Source organism: Odontesthes bonariensis, chromosome 10 (assembly GCF_027942865.1).
Source record: "Odontesthes bonariensis isolate fOdoBon6 chromosome 10, fOdoBon6.hap1, whole genome shotgun sequence".
Lineage (NCBI taxonomy): Eukaryota > Metazoa > Chordata > Actinopteri > Atheriniformes > Atherinopsidae > Odontesthes > Odontesthes bonariensis.
Genome location: NC_134515.1, coordinates 17,681,724 through 17,700,747, shown reverse-complemented (window position 1 = coordinate 17,700,747; position 19,024 = coordinate 17,681,724). Strand labels below are relative to the sequence as shown.

At 41.4% G+C, this 19,024-nt stretch overlaps 1 protein-coding gene across 3 annotated transcripts; it reads left to right on the top strand.

Moving 5' to 3' along the window:
* The first annotated feature begins 8,936 nt into the window (after window positions 1-8,936).
* Window positions 8,937-17,777, top strand: eno1a (enolase 1a, (alpha)). 3 transcript variants are annotated; one of them, XM_075476568.1, is made up of 12 exons: window positions 8,937-9,045; window positions 11,110-11,204; window positions 12,968-13,063; window positions 13,550-13,608; window positions 13,996-14,065; window positions 15,150-15,283; window positions 15,449-15,671; window positions 16,037-16,234; window positions 16,608-16,809; window positions 16,906-17,014; window positions 17,107-17,165; window positions 17,280-17,777. In XM_075476568.1, exons 2-12 carry the CDS (start codon window positions 11,120-11,122, stop codon window positions 17,341-17,343), a joined length of 1,299 nt encoding a protein of 432 aa, XP_075332683.1. In that variant the 5' UTR covers window positions 8,937-9,045; window positions 11,110-11,119; the 3' UTR covers window positions 17,344-17,777. The 3 variants fall into 3 exon arrangements, with proteins under 3 accessions (XP_075332683.1, XP_075332685.1, XP_075332684.1); XM_075476570.1 differs by lacking the exon at window positions 13,550-13,608 and adding an exon at window positions 13,213-13,271; XM_075476569.1 differs by lacking the exon at window positions 8,937-9,045 and adding an exon at window positions 9,137-9,156.
* The last annotated feature ends 1,247 nt before the right edge of the window (window positions 17,778-19,024 follow it).

Below are 19,024 nucleotides of genomic sequence, written 5' to 3'. Positions count from 1 at the left end.
ATGTGTTCTTAATTTAGGCTTGGGCTGAATTTTATCTCTGTGTGGTGTTGGTGGGGAAACCGTATGGATATTTTATTGAAGGTGTTTGCAATCGTGTTAGATAATATAAATGCTGTGTTTTTCCCCTTTACAACTGACGTTCAAGATTAGGATTTTCAAAGATCTAATCGTTGTCCATAAATATGTCAGCACTCTGTACATTCGTCAAACTGGGACTTTAAACCACTTAAAAGCAGAAGAATAAGTGCTGAATAACTTATTGGAGTACTTGAACTGAGTATTAGCCAACACAGGAACCCACAGTACAAGCACATTCATGCCACCTTCCCTTTGTAGCTTAATAGAGTCATTTTGAGTTTAAAAAAAAAAGATGACAGCTGATAAAACCATTTCCGTGAATATACAATATGGTTTTATAATGATAACATTTTACAGCGTGTATCACCTGTATAGTGCATGCCAGTTACAACACGCCCAACACCTCAGCTCCAAATGCCATAGCTGTCAAACTAAGCGGTGTGTGTGAATGTGCAGTTTGCCTGGAGGATTGGATGGCCTCATGAGGATAAAGTAAACCTTTTCTCCTTTTTCAGAGAAGCGCAAGGGGCCAAAATCAGGAACTCAAATGAAAAGTTCAACATTCGTGGAAGAACGCCGCTTCACCTCCTTACATGAAATTAGACTGGAAATACAGTCTGGCATCTGTCTGTTAAATGTCAGACAACATCATCATCCAGGGAGTTTACAGCTGTGTGGCAAATGTTTGGGCACATCTGAGCAAAACTAACAGAGCCTACAAATGCAGCTAAAAATGTTCAAGTTTAGCAGCACAGTTATACTTCAGGTCCCCCATATTTACAAAGATTACTTTGAGGAAATGCAAAAAAACGTAGGCATTAGATTTTCAATTCCTCAAAATAAGCACCTTTGAATTTGAACACAGCTCTACCAGCTCTCACCATGCTGACTCTGAGTTGTTCAGAGTAGCTTTCTATAATCTCTCTCTTGCAGTTTTAAGATGTAACCAGAGTAGCAGTGCGTGCCTCGAACTCTTTGGTCAAAGTCATCCCAAACGATACGATACGATACGATAATACTTTATTGTCAGTTTTCACTGAAATTAATTTTGCATCTCTGAACAAGGCTCGTTTAAGGAAGGACAAGACAAACATGTAACATCACAGGACTATTGCACAATATTGCGCATTACATACATACATCGCATACATACAGACATACATAAAGTGAGGACAATTTTCCATGGGGTGATTGTACTACATACAACTCTAAGACTGCAGATTCAACAAGAGAATAGATTGATGTGTGAAGGAATGTTTAAGTCTGTTGCGGTTGTAGAAGGGAACTCTAAAACGCCTATTTGAAGGTAATAATCTATACTCTTGGTGTAGTATGTGTGTGATGTCAGTTACAATTACTGTGGGGCTGAGGTCAGGTGAATGAGGTAACCCTGACTAGTCTGATAGCTCACCATCCTTTTTTTCCGTCTCCTAGTAGGTTTTGCACAGCCTAGAGGTGTGTCTGAGACCATTGTATCGCTGACTCACAAAGTTGGAACCTATTAACCGCTCCTGAGGGTAATAGCTAGAGAAGACAAGATGGACTGATATCCATGCTTGTTCAGGATCATCAGCTTTACTTGAGCATCCCCGGCCCTCCCCAGTGCTTCACCGTGTGGGTTTCTTACTGAGAAATCAAGGTTTGACCTGTCTGATGATGGCCATAAACGGTGGTAAACGCTTGTTGGTCCAAAGGACACTGATCCAGTCATCCTCGGAGAAATGTGATTAGTTCTTGGCTCACTTCACTCACTCGTTTTAGGACTGTAAGAGAGCTTTTTTCCTAAAAATTATTCCACGTAAGCCTGCTACCTGAAGCCGTCTCTAGACAGTTGATACGGACAGTTAGGTGGAGCCGTAAGCTGAGGAACAGTTAAGCTTTTTGTTACACAAACTAGATACACAAAGAACCTTATCCTCTGCAGGGGAGGTTACTCTGTGCCTCCCACTGTGGGGTAAATAACAACACTTGACATTAAAAAAATAAGTCCGAAACTTAGCATTAAAGTGTTTCATTAAAGTCTGAAACACTTTAATGCTTTCATCGAAGCAAAGAGAGGGTAAGTAGTGGCCAGGTGCAGCTAATCATTCAATCATTTAATCAAAGTGACTGAATCGTGAGATTAAATGATTATTCGCAGGTTTGAACACCTCTTTAAAAACGGAAGTTTTGGCAGTTTGCTGCTCTGGAGTATTCAGGTGTGGGTTAAGTGTTAACACAATGCCAAGAAAGAAAGACATCAGCAGTGATCGTAGAGAAGTAGATGTTGTTGCCTGTCAATTTGGGAAAGGTTTTAAAGCCATTTCTAAAATATGTGGAGTCCATCATTCTACAGTGAGAAAGAATACAATCAAGACAGTTGTCAATCGTCCCAGGTGTGAACGTCCCAGCAAGTTCACCCCGAGGTCACACTGTGAAATGCCCCTCCAAAACAAACACGGCAGCACAGGTCAGGTTTTTTTTTAAAAGTTGTAGCTGAGCAGACCACAAGACTGCTGGAACAATGTTCCCTGAACAGACGAGAGCACAGTGGAGATGTTCGGTCATAACGCACAGCAGCACGTTTGCATAAAACACAGCATTGAATTTCTCCCACTGGGGGATGAATAAAGTATTTTTCTATTCTGTTTCTATTCTAGCACATCAGCACAAACACCTTATGCCAACTGTGAAGTACAGTGAAAGAGGGCTGATGATTGGGGTTTGTTTTGCAGCCACAGGCCCTGGGTACATTGCAGTCACTGAGTCGGCCATGAACTCCTCCGTATACCAAAGTATTCCAGAGTAAGATATTTGGCCATCTGTCTGACTGCTAAAGCTTGTCTGAAAGTGGGTCACACAGCAGGACAACGATCCCAAACACAGCAGCAAATCTACAACTTAATGTCTGAAAAGGAAAAGAATCGAGGCGTTGCAGCGGTCCAGTCAATGTCCAGAACTCAACCTGACTGTAATGCTGTGGTGGGACTTTAAGAGATATGTGAGTACATGAATGCTGCATACCTCAATCAACTGAAGCAACTTTTATGAACCCCCTTAAAAACTAAATTATTTATCTGGTTTATCCAGAGATACGTGTAATAAATTTCCAACAATGTTGTACGGAGCAACTCCGGAATGATGCGAGAGACTGACAACCTCCAACAGAAAACGATTAGTTACTGCTTCTAAAGGTGGTTCTACAAACTAACGAATCACAGGATGTACATCATTTTTCACACAACACAGCTTAGTTTTTCTTGAATAAATATTAGCACAGATGTTATATGTTGTTGGTTGTCTGAGGTTGTATTTACTGAATTTCAAGACCTGGTAAGAACCAGATAATTCTTTTTTTTTTTTTATTGTGATCTATACTGCGAAACCTTGTCATCGGAAAAGAGGATGTGCTTTCTCTTTCATCACTGTAAGTGTGTTTTTTTATGTGCACTGGCTCGATTAGGTTACAAAGTGATCAAAGGACCCAGTATTATTAAAGACTTTCATTGTTCCACACACATCCTTCCTTTCTGGACTGCAGCTTGCCGTTGAATGATACCAGTTATTACTCTGTTTGGCTAACAGCCAAAACCAGGCCAGAACTGACCTGTAGGGGTGAGAGGACAGGAGTGGACTTTCTGCTTCCACAAAGACTGAGGTCATGGAGAAGCCACAGACATGATGCCCCTTAATGCTGTACTAGAGATGAACCTTGACTGTCCTCTTCTTTAGTTAATCACTAGGTTGACCTCCGGGATGACGGCAATGACAGTATTTAAGATCTTGGAAACTTTAATGGTGTAATTGTACTAACCAAGAGCAAGCTGGTACTTTAAAAGCCCACATAAGGTGAGTTTGAAATGTAGACAACTGTATGATTCAGCTGCAGACAGGCCAGAGCAAAGAAGACAAATTAACAAAACAAAGCATCCGTCTTTCAAAGAAAGTCACATTTTTTTTGAACGCGGCAGCTTAAATGTGGGCTAGAACTCACAGCAAAGCTGTGCACAAACAATCAAAACAACAACAACATTGCAGGGATCCTGAGTTTGACTTTAACAGAGGCTGTTTGTATCTCTATAAGCCAAATGAGAGAAATATTACACCGAACATCCATTTTTTTCAAGAGTATCAGGTTAAAATCTTGTGAATCTGGTGGTCCGTTTTAGTAATTATTTTTGCTAAACTATTCACACTCTAACATTCCTGTCCAGCATTATTCAATGACTGTGTTTTTTATTTCTTTCATGTTGTCATATTTCTATGCCACTGTTTATCTTGAGTCACGTTCAATTGAACATCATTGATATTGTCTTTTTACCTCTTTTTATCATTTCCCATCTAACACCGCAACTTTTTTAAAACAATACTTTTCAACTATTTTTGCACTTCTATGCTGCTTCGAGAGAAATTAATCTCTTGCAAATACATACAGACTGAGATGGTTCACTCTGTGAAGTGCTTTTGGTGTGTGTATAAGTTATAAGTCATAAAACAATCAGAGTTATTGCTTTTCTTGGCTTGGGTGAAAACTGGAACTAGTTTCCTTCAATGCATCAAGCGAGCACTCAAATCATGCACACTCATAGATCAGGGCAAGTTGCGTCTCCTGGAACCACATGGGTGTGACAACAGTTACTGTGTTTGAGCAAAAATATAATATATATATATATAAATATATATACATATATATATATATATATATATGTATATATAGAGAATTAGAATTAGAGAGAAGTGATGAGTCTTAATGTTGGTCTTTACTTACAGTTTTTAACCAGGAACCACTGAGTATGAATGCTCTTTCCAAGGAACGTCTTGCTCTCACGGTTGCACATTTTCACAGCTGTTCAGTTCATCCAATCTGTGAGTCACACAGAAGGTCCTCTGGGACAACTGTGCTCTATGCTTTTAATGCAAAAAGGCAGCAGCAGACGTTTCTATGAGGACAGCCGGTGTTAGAAGTTTTTCTCTAAAGAATACAGGATTGTGTGTGTGGTCTTAGTCACGTACAGGGCATGCACTTAGATCCGGCTCTTCTGATTGCTAATAGGATTCTGGATTCCTCAAGAGCCAGCTCACCAAAATATGCTGCCGTCTCTGGCTCGTGTGGTGGAAAAAGAGTTTTCATGCTTTTCCCTCATGCATCAGAGAGGGGCTGCCACTAGTCAACTTTAAGACTGGCTGGCAGCAACATGCTGTAAACATTCGTGTGCAGACCAACAGATTATCATTGATCGTGCACAGACAAAATGTCCTTATCAGTCTTCTAGTTGGCGAGGCAGTGACTAAGCAGGTCTTACACAATGTCACGTTCACATTTTACAGCAAAGTTTCACAATTTCCCCGTTGACACTTTGAGAAGAACTGCAATTGTCATAAATTTCTTTGAAATGAAACCGCTTATGCGTTATTTAAATGACTCATCACGACTTTTTTCAACATTATTTTGAACAGCAGGCTCTCATTTTCAAGTCACATCAAATTAGTTGTAAGTTATAAAAAAAGACACGGAGGTTTAGATTTTATATATCCATTGATTCTGCTTTTGTAATGTGTAAAAACAGTCACAGATAAGTTATCTTACTTTCACAAACATGTGACCGGTCTGTTGTTGGTCCAGTTCTGTGCAGATATTTTTCACGAGGTCATCGGTTCAATGTTCAAAAGAAACTGTGCTGATGGAGCCTAAATACCTTCCAATGGCAAGGTAATTGTCTCTGAAATGATCTAAAAAGCAGTGATGTGTTATTCATCATCATTGGATTAGTTAGTGCTATGATAGGTGCTCCAAATGTTTGTATTTAGTATTAAAAGATGTTAAATAAGTAGCTGTCTCCCTCGATAAATGTCTCAAATGCTGCATGTCCCAAGAGTGCAATCTCCTGTTTTCTTTCTCTATAAATTTACTGTTTGCCTTTTCATTTTTTTTTTTCTTTAACAAAGAAGAGGTGACATGTCCCTGTGGGGAAAGCAAACGTGGTGAACAACAGGACTGATAACAGCTGAGCTCCAATTCAGGGATGTTAGTTTTTGTATGTTGGTGCTGCGTGTGCCGCCTCACTGGAAAGTGTGACTTACAAATACTCAAGTTATCAGTGACACGTGGGCTCTTATTACGATGACAAGTCGAAACATTTGCGGCGAACAAGGTCCAGAGAGCGATTCTTAGTCTTTCAGTCAATTGATCATTTATGATTCCTGAATGTTGGGTTGAATAGTGATTCTAAATTGGACGCAGGTGTGAGTGTGTATTTCTGTCTGTTTCTCAGTGTTTTTACTCTGATGGACTGGTGACCTGTCCAGGGTGTAGTCTGCCTTTCAGCTGGGATTGGTTCCAGACGCCCCATGACCCCGAACAGGATGAACTGGGTACAGACGACAGATGGATTGTCGATTAATAATTTAACTTTTAGCTGACGATTAGGCGACCTTCAGTCAGCAACAGTGGAAAAAACCCATAATATTCAACTGCTACATGGACTGGAGGGAACTGGCTTTTATGCTTAAACTCAAATGATTATTTATATTTTTTTAGCTGATTAACTTCTCTGTTCTTTGATCACTGACAAGAGTTGGTTTAACTCATGTTGTATTTAACCTCGTTTTGTATGGGGCAACATGTCATTCGTGATATGTAGTAAATTTGCTGATTTTTACATGCAACACATATGATTAATTAAAACAGTGTTATGCTGTTTCCTAATCGGTAAAACAACAGTACATAGGGAGGCAAAATTAGCTGCCCCCTAGATAATGTGCTTTATATTTGTTACGACCCGGCTCACCGGGCTGCATCTTAAATGCAGACTGAACACATGGATTGAGAAAAACACGGTGTATGTTAGGAAATTTCATTATAAAACAACCAAACAATGGGAAACATCTCATAAAAAGCAGTGCAACCAAGAGCACAGTGAGCAGCAGTAAGAGCACCGGGTTGGTATATTCACACCTTCACAGGTGCAGCCAGTGAAACCGATGAGGACAACTACACCCATGCACCACCCAAAGGACGGGCGAGGACGCAGAGGCTCATGATACATTATATTGTTCATACTGATGTGCGATTAAGAAAAATTCTGAAAGCAGGACTTGATGTGGAGAGTTTCTACAACGTGATTTCCGTTACAAAACACAAATAATTTGACTATTCCTTTTTCCAGAGTATTTATACCATTGTTTCATTACGCTACACAAAACCATCCTTTATCTATACTCCGTCCTTTTCAGGCCACGTGGGATGGGGGCACACTGGACAGGTCACCAGTCCGTCACATAAACTCACAGTCAGTTCAGAATCCCAAATGTAGTTGCAGGATAAGTCCCACTGGACACACTGAGGGCACGCACTCTCGGCTCTTTCTGGCATTTTGATCTACTGGAAGTAAAAGAGATTAGTTTAATGGTCTCTGGTTATCAGTGTAAGAGATAGAGGTAAACTTACAATGAGTTTTGCATTTTTCCGTTTGCCTTGTCTTTATTAAACCACCAGAGGTCCCCAGAGCCTGTTTCTGATGTCCTCACCTCTGCTGCTCTCCGTTTGTTAATACCTGCATCCATTTAACTGATTACTCAGTCGTATTTAAGCCCCCCCCCCCCCCAATTATTTAGCATCAGGTCTTCTAGTCTGCATTTTTTTGGTTCATATCACTTGGTCTTTTACTTTTGTTTCCATTCATAGGTTATAGGACGTTTAACCTCTCTTGTCACAAGTTTTCACTTCTTGCCAGTAAGTCCTGAAGTGGAAAAAGTCTTTAAGATTAGAGGTAAAAGGTCTTCAGGAATCTAGAAAGGTAGCCCATTTGCTCTCTATTCAGGACCAAGTATTGCCCTGTTTTTAGACACTTCCTGTTGAAATCCATTCATACTTGGGGGGAGAAAACGTCTGCTCAAGATACTTGTTGCGACGCTTTACCGAGTACCCGAGCACCAGGTGGCGCAGTTGGCTTTAAAACAATGACCCCCCTCAAGGTCACTGCAGCAGGATTTCATCACACTGTTGCTGCTGCCATTGATGCTGTGCACTGCGCAGCTGTATTAAAAAGAAAAAAGAAAAACTGCCATTACAAAAATGAGACGGCAGATTTGTGGGGAGAAACCCAATACTCATATTGTAACTTATTACAATATCCAAATGAGCAGTGCAGGCAACTCTTAGGATTGCTATGATCTGGAGGACGAAGAATCTACACCTACACACCGATTGTGCGATTCTTAGGGAAAACACCTCTAAATCTGGGCTAAAACTAATATGTAGATGTATATATTTCAGCTGAAATTAAAAATGTGAGAGCCACGTGTTGAGCAATCACTACGATGCTCCCATCTGGCTTTAACGTCCTCTGGGCATCTTTAGATTCGTGAACCAACTCGTCAGTGTTAAGTGTGGACTTCATGTTGTTCTTGGATGATTTACTTCTCCATTCCCACTGACATTAAATTTTTTTTTTTTTTTAAACCACGTGGTGGCCAGAGGAGTCACTTCCAGGAAACGTGACCACAACCGACATGTGACCAACAACGGAACACTGCATGGGAGATCGTGGCTATCCTTGCCTGCTTCTCTGCACGTACTCATCTCTGCGTCATCTTTCTTTCCGCATCGCAGTCCCTTTTTAATTCAAACACTCCTGCTCCAGCAAAATGTCAGACCCCCCCCCCCCAATAATTCTCTTTAAAATAAAACCCCACTCTCCCTCTCTCTGACTGTAGGGTTTGAATGAACTGGTGTTGTTATCGCTAAGATGGAAAATCCGCATCCTCTTCACCTTCATTTGGGATGTCTGACTCCTGATGGTGAACGTGCACCCGTACTCGCTCTCAGCTATGTCGTGAGGCAGTCTCAGCCAATGGGGTGGCGCCGTTGCTCCGTTCCTTCCTGATTCCGTCCACTTATCATACAGCTCGCAGCGTCACGACCGCCTTCTCTGCCTGCCCGCACGAGAGACAGACAGCACCGTCCTTGCACACAGTTAGGCCGGAAAGGTAACTAAATCCCATTATTGCTTGTTTTTTTTTTTTTTTTAAAGAAGAACAAAAAGACAATTGAATGTACGGGAAGACAAAAGCTAAGATTTAAGGACCTCTTCTGAAATGGTGTGTGTGTTATAACCACTGTCATAAAATAACTCTCCACATGTTGGCTTTTCATCCTCGACGACAGCTGAAAGACTTGCCTTTTGCGTAAGCTGGCTCTCGTGTCGTTTATTTCCTGTTTTTCATGGCTTGAACATCGTTTAAATATTCAACTCGCGGTCTTGTGTTTTGCGGGATGGAGCATTTTGTAGCCCACCGTCTATTTTTAAACCTCGCCGTCAGCTGGTGAGACCTCTCTCCATTTAGAGGAAAAGGGCGTCAAGTTGCATGTCCAACTTTCAGCGTACGGCCTGATTTTCTATGTCGCGAAAGAGCCGTTATCTGTGTCTTTTGCTCGCAGTTTTAAAGACGACTCCGACAGCTACCAGTTGCTTGCAGCAGACGCGGAGGTGTGTCCACAGGGGAAAGGAAAATTACTGTGTGGAGCAATACCACAGCAGTGTTTGCTACAGACAGTCATTGTCATGCTTCTAGCAAATGGGCCTCCAGAGGCTTCATACATTTAGAGTCATTCAGTCAACAGATTATAAGTTCATTTAAGAAGTTTTCAAGGTATTTAAAAAAAAACATTCATATTAATTAAACTCGTACAAAAAAAAAAATACTTTGACTACTTGCTAATCTATACTTGTATTGTCCATGAGATGCCTCATGGGCATGAATGGTACTTTAGAAAACTATCAAATATCTAGCCTTAATTATTTATTTGCCCATGGAAGCCATTTTGTGCTGCTCCTGTAGCTCACCTGCTTGTTTTTGTAATGGTACAAAAAAAAAAATTGTCAATGGACAGTTTTATACAATTCATTGATCGACAACTAAGTTGCTCATGACTCGTTTGATCATTTGGTCTTTTAAGAATTAAAAAAAAATTCCCAAAAAAGAGATGTATTACTTCTTTTTTAAGCGTATTTTCTGTATGGGCCAAATGCTCAAACCCAATGACATTCAGCCCATGATTTAAAAAAAATAAATTTAGAACATATCCACCCATAGATCAACCAATAGATTCCTAATGGAAAAAATAAACCTAGTGCTGTTGTTGGCAAGCTTTCATTACTCTGGTATATTCATTGATATTAAAAAGCTTTAGAGATTTTAAAATTCCACCCCCATGAACCCTTTTTTCCATTGAGCTGCGTTAATTTGTGTTCTCTGACCAGCGGTAAGTTTCCACACAGGCTTTTAAGGACAACATTATTCCATCGGTTCTGATGCATTTTAAACTTCAGAGTATGCTGTTGGACATTCAGAGCAGGGCAATTCAGGCATTTGGGGCAGTATTGAACAAACTGCGATCAATATAGCGCTACAGGCATCATGGCCAGACAGCCTGGCCTGAAACCCTCTCTGACCACTGCTATTGAAATTTCGATACGGGGTGGGTGAGATTAGGTTACAATTCAGGCTTGTCATCGATATCAGCAGAGTGATGCTTTAACAAAGACAAGCCAAACATTTAAATCGTGCCAGGTCACTCACTCGTTATCTTTTGTAAAGATTTGTTGCATAAGCATTGATAATATTGCACTTTTTGCAAGGTTTTTTTTTTGTCATCTGACATGTTTGTTGAACTGAATGGACCTGCAGAGGTTTTTTTTTTCTTTTTTTTTTTTTTTTTTTTTTCTTCTGCTACTGCAGTAGCCACGCCTCTCACTGGCTTAAACAAAAGTCCGCCATCCTGGCTGGCTCTCATCCATCTGGCAGTGTCCAGGGTTAATGCACGGGTTTGAGCTAAGGGACCAAATGAGATGATTTATTGCCCTGTCTCTGGACTCAATCTTTAGATTGCTTTTCGTTGTGTCACTGAGCATTTAGATTATTATTTTCTTTTTGCCAAGTCACTGTGCTCACTTAAAACTTGAACTCGGTGAGTAACGCAGCAGGGTGGTCCCTCTGCCTCTCCTGTGGAGCCGCACTGTAGTGATTCCTCTGCTCTCATTTCACCCGCAGATCAAGAACCATGTCCATCCTGAAGATCCATGCTCGTGAGATTTTTGACTCCCGTGGCAACCCCACTGTGGAGGTCGATCTATACACCAAGAAAGGTATCGTATACCCGTCATGTCTGGTTTTTGTGGATGTTCTTCACACACATCTGTTGCGTGTCTCTTCCTCCTGGAAGATGGATCGTTTTTAAAGGTTTTTCCAGTTTTAGCTCATCAGAATAAAAGATGTCAAGAAAAGAGGATGTCGTGCAGTTTAAAAAAATCTTCCTTGAGGCTAATTTGTGGTTTGTTTTATTGGGCTGTTAGAAATGAGGAATGACTGGCACAACTAACCTTCTAACAACTATATTGTAAAACAGGTAGTTTGAACTTTTTTGATAATAAAACCATTAAGTTTTTGCACTTGATGTATAATCCTTCAGTATTATCACCATTTTGGACAGAATTCAGTTCTATTTTCTTATTTTTGTAATTGGATAGTCGGTAAAAATGGTTAAGGGGTGAGTTAATTCAAGCTGGTGTGGCTGCTCAGTTTTCCGGAGTGGATCAAATAATGAATGTGTGAAAATAACTGGTGTCATGTCACACTGCCTCTGCAGCTCTCTTACTGTAATGGTTCCTGTTTGGAGCACATGCAGTACAGTAGGTGCTTGTATCATACCTGTAAGTTCATTTTTATTTTGTGTAAGGTAGATATTTCTGAACTAGACCTACAGTTGACTTCCCTCAGTTTACATAAACTACCCAGACTCAGGGGCAGGAGACCTCAGGGCTCCTGAGGCTGAGATCTATTTATTCTATCAACAAATGACTTCTGTCTGGGGGGGGGTTCTGTTTTGTGAGCTGAAACAAAAGAAAAGCTCAACTGCTCAAAGGACTTTTGAATGTTGATGAGGCAACCTGAATGATCACTGACACGGAAGCGACTGAAACTGCCCCGACTGAACCGGCTATTCTCCAGACATCTTTTCAATAGTTCGGGATGATTGCCTAGTGTTCTAATTATTCTAAATAAGGCCTTTTTATTTATTTATTTTCTTGACAATTGCCTTTCAATTCAAGCAGTTGTTTTGACATCATTAACGGGACAGACCGCAGTGAGAGTGTCCTACACTCAGAGCGTACCTGTCACAATCATTAAGTGTCTAACAGAGCAAAAAACAGACCACAAACTCTTTCATGCTATTTTAAAACCACGAGTCAGGTCTTTTGATTACATTTTCTCCAGATTTGGTTGTGATAGCTCTTGATTTATAGTCTGAATAGATGGACGGTTGCCAGCTTCCTGTGCTGCTGCCAGCTGATTTGTCCAGTGTGAACTCGTGGCCTAGACAGCTGCTGTGTCCTCTTGTCCTAAGCTTTAAATCCCCTCAGACTCTCACTACCTCTGCCGCTCTACTGAGCAAAATGAATAGATTATTATTATTATTATTTTTTTTTTGTGCATTTTTTTTTTTCTTTTGAAGGAATCCAAAATGGCTACCCTTTTATGTGTGGGTGTAGTTTGGTATCCTGCCACAGATTCACTGCACATGCTCAGTAGCAGCCTGTCTTCTACTGTTACATCACAGCCTCCTGCTGCAGAGCCAGGACAACTTCCTCTGTTACTGCCGTGCTTCCCTCTTTGACAGAGAGAGACTGTAGCTGACTGAGTGGATATAAGCAAACCCCCGCTCCCAATACCTCATCAAACATGTTCTTGTATGCAGATCATGTGCTCTGTATTGCCACTGACTTTAAAGTCAGGAAGTAGTTTGTCACGGTAATATCTCATACAGCATGTGATTGCTACCATCTTTAGTTGTAAATTTTGGGAATGACGGAGCACGTGGAGATAACAAAATGTCCTCTGTGTGTGATAGGTCTTTTCAGGGCTGCAGTTCCCAGCGGTGCTTCCACAGGCATCTACGAGGCTCTGGAGCTCCGTGACAATGACAAGACGCGCTACATGGGCAAGGGTAAGATTTCTCCATCGATTTTCCCCTGCTCTAAACTTACTGCTTACTTCCATCCTTTTGCATTCCTTCAAGTCATTGCAACACTTTTACAAAGTCTGTATTCATCTCTTTTTCATTTCCGATTCCTTTATCTCTCTTCCTCCTGTTAGGAGTCAAAAGGGCAGTAAAATATATAAATGAGTTCTTGGCCCCTGCATTATGTAACCAGGTAAATGACGTGTGTGGAAAAACATAACAGGATGACTCCTGTGAAAACATCTGCACAGCAGCATGAAGAATGAGTTTGCATCTAACCTCGTCAGGCACTAACGGATGTTCACAGACCTAAAAAATGAAGCAATATAATCAGTGGATTAATAAGTTGATATTTTATGATAAATTACTTGGACGTTCACATAAAATTGGATGCTCTGTGGATATCTGTCTCGCCTGCTCTGCATGGTTTTCTTCTGTCTGGGTCAGTCATGGTCTGCTTGTCCCTTGCAGGTGTCACAAAAGCAGTTGAGCATATCAATAAAACTATTGCACCTGCACTGGTTAGCAAGGTAGGACCATTTATTGTTTGACTAATATTACTGTGTGCTAATGTCAGAAACCTCATTGATTGATCAGCTTCTTGAATTCAATCTGAAAACAATTAATGGCACTTCATAAGTGATGATGTTACAATACATTGTGAGCAGTAAGTCTGAAATGGCTACATGTACCGTTTTAAAACCTAAACTTGACGCGTCTCTTTAGTTGTGGCTTTACCATTTGTGTGTAATTAAAAGGATGCATAGATTGTACCATAATTCCGGTTGTACAGTTCTGAGACGCTTCCATTACTCTTAACATCCTTGGAGTGTTTTCTTCCGAGCTAACTAATTAAATCGGTTAAAGTTAATCTTTTATTTCTATTTGTTGAACTTGTCCTGTTGTGTCTAATGCAGGATGTGAGCGTTATTGAGCAGGAGAAGATTGACAAGCTGATGATCGACATGGATGGGACAGAAAACAAATGTAAGGCGCTACCGTGCTGCTTCATAAAGATGTTTTGATTTGTGAGGTATTTACTTTAAGGTAATCGGACACAACTAGAACTTGAGTCCAGGTATTTCATCTGTTGAAAGCTGTTCTATTGCTTCTCCTGAAGATGTGCAACACCCACTGGGCACTAGACCCAATTTCAACATTTTAGAAATAATTTAGGGCCATACCAGTTTGTCATTTTTCCTTTTTATTCCAGGTAAAAGATTGAATATGCATAATTGAAAATCAGTGAATGGTTTTAAAATATCTTATCCCTTCATGGCGCTTGAAATGAGCATATTCATTGATACAAAGGTATGAATAAACCTCTTTGTTTAATCTTGCACTGATATGGATCATCTGTCTTGTTGTGTTTGCAGTTAACAAACTTTTTAGGCTGTTAAACCACTAACAACTTGATGACTTATCAGTGATTACATAGCCCAACATTTTTTAATATTTTTTTTTTTTAGTGCGCAACAAAGTTAAATGCAAATAAATGTCGTCAGTCAACGCGGCACGACCAGGACACACCAGATAAATACGAGCCGTTGGCTGAACTTAATCTATTTCATCTAAGGCTGATTGCAGTCAGCAAGCCTGTAAATATTGCACACTGACGCGTTTACCTCCCATGAGAATTTAATTCAAACGACAATTTATTAGAATGAGAGGTTAGTCAGAAGGCAACAGAACAAGCAGTCCACTTAAAAAGATGAGGGGGTATCGGAGCCACTTAGGACTTTGTCATCTGGAAAGCTAATGGAAAAATATTTGCTGTTAATTTTTCAATAGCCAATTAAACGCACTGAATTAAATAATTGCTTGTGTCTTAAGTCTACTTCAGTTTAGACTTCAGTGAACGGTGGGAAAAATGAGAGGAATGTCCACATTTTTGTTGAAAATTCAACATTTGACTTGCACATTGAGTAACATTTTTAACACTGTAGTATGATACTGTAGATGTTAAGGAAAATGTCATCACTCATACATTGTATGCAGGCAGCAGAAATGTAGTCTGGATAGACGTGCACTTTATACACGGCATAGTGAATTGATTGTCCTCCTCCCTCAGCTAAGTTTGGTGCCAATGCCATCCTGGGCGTCTCCCTGGCTGTGTGCAAGGCTGGTGCAGCAGAGAAGGGCGTTCCCCTCTACCGCCACATTGCTGACCTGGCTGGCAACCCTGAAGTCATTCTCCCTGTCCCTGTGAGCATAATGGTGCAATTAGCTAAGCGATGAACTGAAGGCCTTTTGGAAGCTATTGATGTTGGCCTAGCGGACATTAACTCTTCGCAAGTGATCCAACTAATCATTATAGGCAGCCATGATTCCACTGGACTAGAAAGCTGATCGCCTCTGCTTTCTCCTCAGGCTTTCAACGTCATTAATGGCGGCTCCCATGCAGGCAACAAGCTGGCCATGCAGGAGTTCATGATCCTCCCTGTTGGAGCCAGCAGCTTCAAGGAGGCAATGCGCGTTGGTGCCGAGGTCTACCACAACCTGAAGAACGTCATCAAGGAGAAATATGGCAAGGATGCCACCAATGTAGGAGATGAGGGCGGCTTCGCCCCCAACATCCTGGAGAACAAAGAAGGTGTGAGAAATTGCTCTGCCACACTGTTGGTTTGTAATCGATCATTATTTAACAGAGTAAGAACTGCTTCATGAAACATTTAGTCTTTTTAGTTCTCTTTAACATGCCCACAGGGGAGTGTCTTGAAAGCAGTGCATTCTTAGACCCTCCATTCACTTCACTTGTCATTTTACTCTAAGGGCTGACATCCAGTTTCTAAATTAAGGCCTGAGCTCTGACTCCAGTGTCAAGTCAACATGCTGATGGGACAAATGCCCCAGCGGTGCAGAGTCCTCAGTGGCTACTCGTCTATGAAAATGATTGCTTTGATTTGAATAGAAGCACATTAGCTGCATTTTCACCACAGTATTTTTTATTTTTGCCAGCTCTGGAGCTGCTAAAGAATGCAATTGCCAAGGCCGGCTACACTGACAAGATTGTTATCGGCATGGATGTGGCCGCTTCTGAGTTCTACAAGGGTGGCAAATATGACCTGGACTTCAAGTCTCCAGATGACCCCAGCCGCTACATCTCTTCTGACAAGCTGGCTGATCTCTATAGGAGCTTTGTCAAAGATTACCCTGGTGGGTTTTAACACTTGTCTTCCTTTACAGCTTGAAACATAGCATTGTCTGTGCCAGTGAGGATGCTGCTTTTGCAGAAATTAAATTGCAAAAATGAAGCCATGGATATTTTGTGTGTAGAACCATTCAGTATTTCACTTCACTCTGTTTTCTTGGCCACAACAAGCGGCATGAATGGACATGCATGTTTAAGTTAGCACAGGCTTATTAGCATACAGGAGTTGAGGTATTTAGTAGTTTCCGCTGCACCCAAGTGACAGAAATAATTATTGCAACTTTTGGAGATGGACAACTCACTAAATGTTCTTCTGAAATGATGCTGGTGTGTTTGTTGTTTACAATGGCCCTTATGTCTTTCTTTGTTGCCTCGCAGTTGTTTCCATCGAGGACCCCTTCGACCAGGATGACTGGGAGGCATGGAGCAAATTCACAGCCAGCACCAGCATCCAGGTGGTGGGAGACGACCTCACTGTCACCAACCCCAAACGCATTGCCAAGGGTGTGGCTGAAAAGTCCTGCAACTGTCTGCTGCTGAAAGTCAACCAGATTGGCTCGGTCACGGAGTCCTTGAAGGCGTGAGTGTCCTCAGCAGTGCCCTCACACTTGTTGCAGGCAGTAAACATGAAATAAGCTGACTAACAGGGGGAGGGGGTCATCCTTTTTGTTTATAGCTGCAAGATGGCCCAGAGCAACGGCTGGGGTGTGATGGTGAGCCACCGCTCTGGAGAGACGGAGGACACCTTCATTGCTGACCTTGTGGTCGGCCTCTGCACTGGACAAGTAAATTGAGTTTATTATTATTATTTTTTTTTTTTCCTCATATGGTACTTAAGCCCGACTTGGATCTAATGTCGTACTATTCCTTTTCCCAGATCAAGACGGGAGCACCTTGCCGATCTGAGCGTTTGGCCAAGTACAACCAGCTCCTCAGGTGAGTTTGCACCAAAAACAAAAAATGACCAGCTCATAAAAACAAACAAACAAAAAAAAAAAGTGATTGCATCAGTTTTCGTGTCCCCTAACAAACTATCATCCCTTTTCTCAGGATTGAAGAGGAGCTCGGTGACAAGGCCCGTTTTGCCGGCCAGAACTTCAGGCACCCCATCTGAGCTGGGGTCCTCCTCCTTGGGCCACTGCGTGTTTATTGCTCATAAATAATCCCCACACATATACGCCACGCTAGGTCGCCTGCCCTGTATGGAGAGAAGATGGCACCGCTGTCATCAAAGGTCCAAGTCTGTGGCGTGGAGACGGAACCGTACGTTCTCAAGCAGCCACGGCTCAGCTCATCCTCAACCTATGCTTCAGCTCCTGAATAGTGTCGGTCCTTGTGTTTGTCTGTGTCTGTGTCACTGTGTGAGAGATTTTTGTTTAACTTCTTGTGAGTTTTAGTGACTGTGGTCCTCTGAGTATTGAGCTACTGTAACTTTAGTAAGGCTCTGCCTCGAGCACTGTTAAGAGTTCTGTATGTGCAATGTGTCGCATCTGACAAGGCTGACATGCGTTGGCAGAAATGTGTAATAAAAATATAGTTTCAAAAGTTGTTTTTGTTTTTTCCTTTTTTATTCACACAAAGAAGCTTCAAGTTTTCTTTTGATTTCAGAGCTTCATAATAAAACCTCGAACAGCTCCTGAAGGCACTATTAAAATCACAATTGGTTAAGAGAAGTGTAGCTTCCTGGCAGAATAAGTCAAATTTGCTGCAGAAAATTCTCTTGAGTAACTGCTCATGCCTGTGTGAAGCCTGTGATGCAATCTGAAAGCCTGCCAAAGGCAGAAACATGAACCCAGTGCTGTGTGATGCCAATTTTGTCCCCTGGGTAAAAGAATCTTGAGGCACTCTGCAAGCTCTTTTTGTACTGAGCCATGCCAAGATAAATGAGGGTCTATTCACCAATGGCATGGCACCACAAGGGATTGCCAGCTGGGTTCATGCCACACCAGTATTCTTTGTTTGAGCCCTCTCTGAACCTGTCTGTATTGTCTAACCGTCACAAAGGACATGTTTTACAAATGGCTGTTGCAAAGACGCAACCTATTACAGATTGAACTCCAGAGATGCCTGAGCGGCATTTCATTGACCAGTGCATGCGTGAGTTAAACCTTAATCCATTGGAAATGCTCTTTTACCAAATTAATCATTTGACATGAGGATTATGAACTGATACTGCTACATGGGCTTGATTGGAACGCCCCAGAGAAACGGGATACATTTCTTTTAGTTTTGCGCCATCTAGTGATGAAATATCCACACTGCACCTTGTAGCGCGAGTGGGTGACGATTCCTGCACAGACCGTAGTCGTACTTAAGACGGACCCCTTATTGAAAGATTGCAAAACGCACCAACTCGAAAATTGAAACAAAATCTCGAATTCAATGAGAAGGCAGGCGTGATTATAATTTCTTTCTTTCAAACGGCAAATGAGTGAGCCTCAGGATGCAGACTGAGAAAATATAAACGTCTTTTGAAAGAAAGGTTATGATGAAATGGTTCTTTTGCTGGTATGAAAAAGAGCAAAACCGGCTTCAGCTGCGGTTACTTGTAAGGGGGTGACTACATAGATGAACGAATAAACCGACAAGAATCCCGCTACAACTTCTCTTTGATACTCCATATTCACTGTGCGCATGCGCATTGATAACAGCATCACATAGAGGTTCTATTATGATTTTTTTTTTCCAGCTATAAAAGCTGTGTTTGACTGACCTGTAACATGTAATCTTTGGTGCCGCGTGATTCAGCTCTGCCATTCATTACCTTTCTAAGATTGTTTTTGTCGCACCTGTAC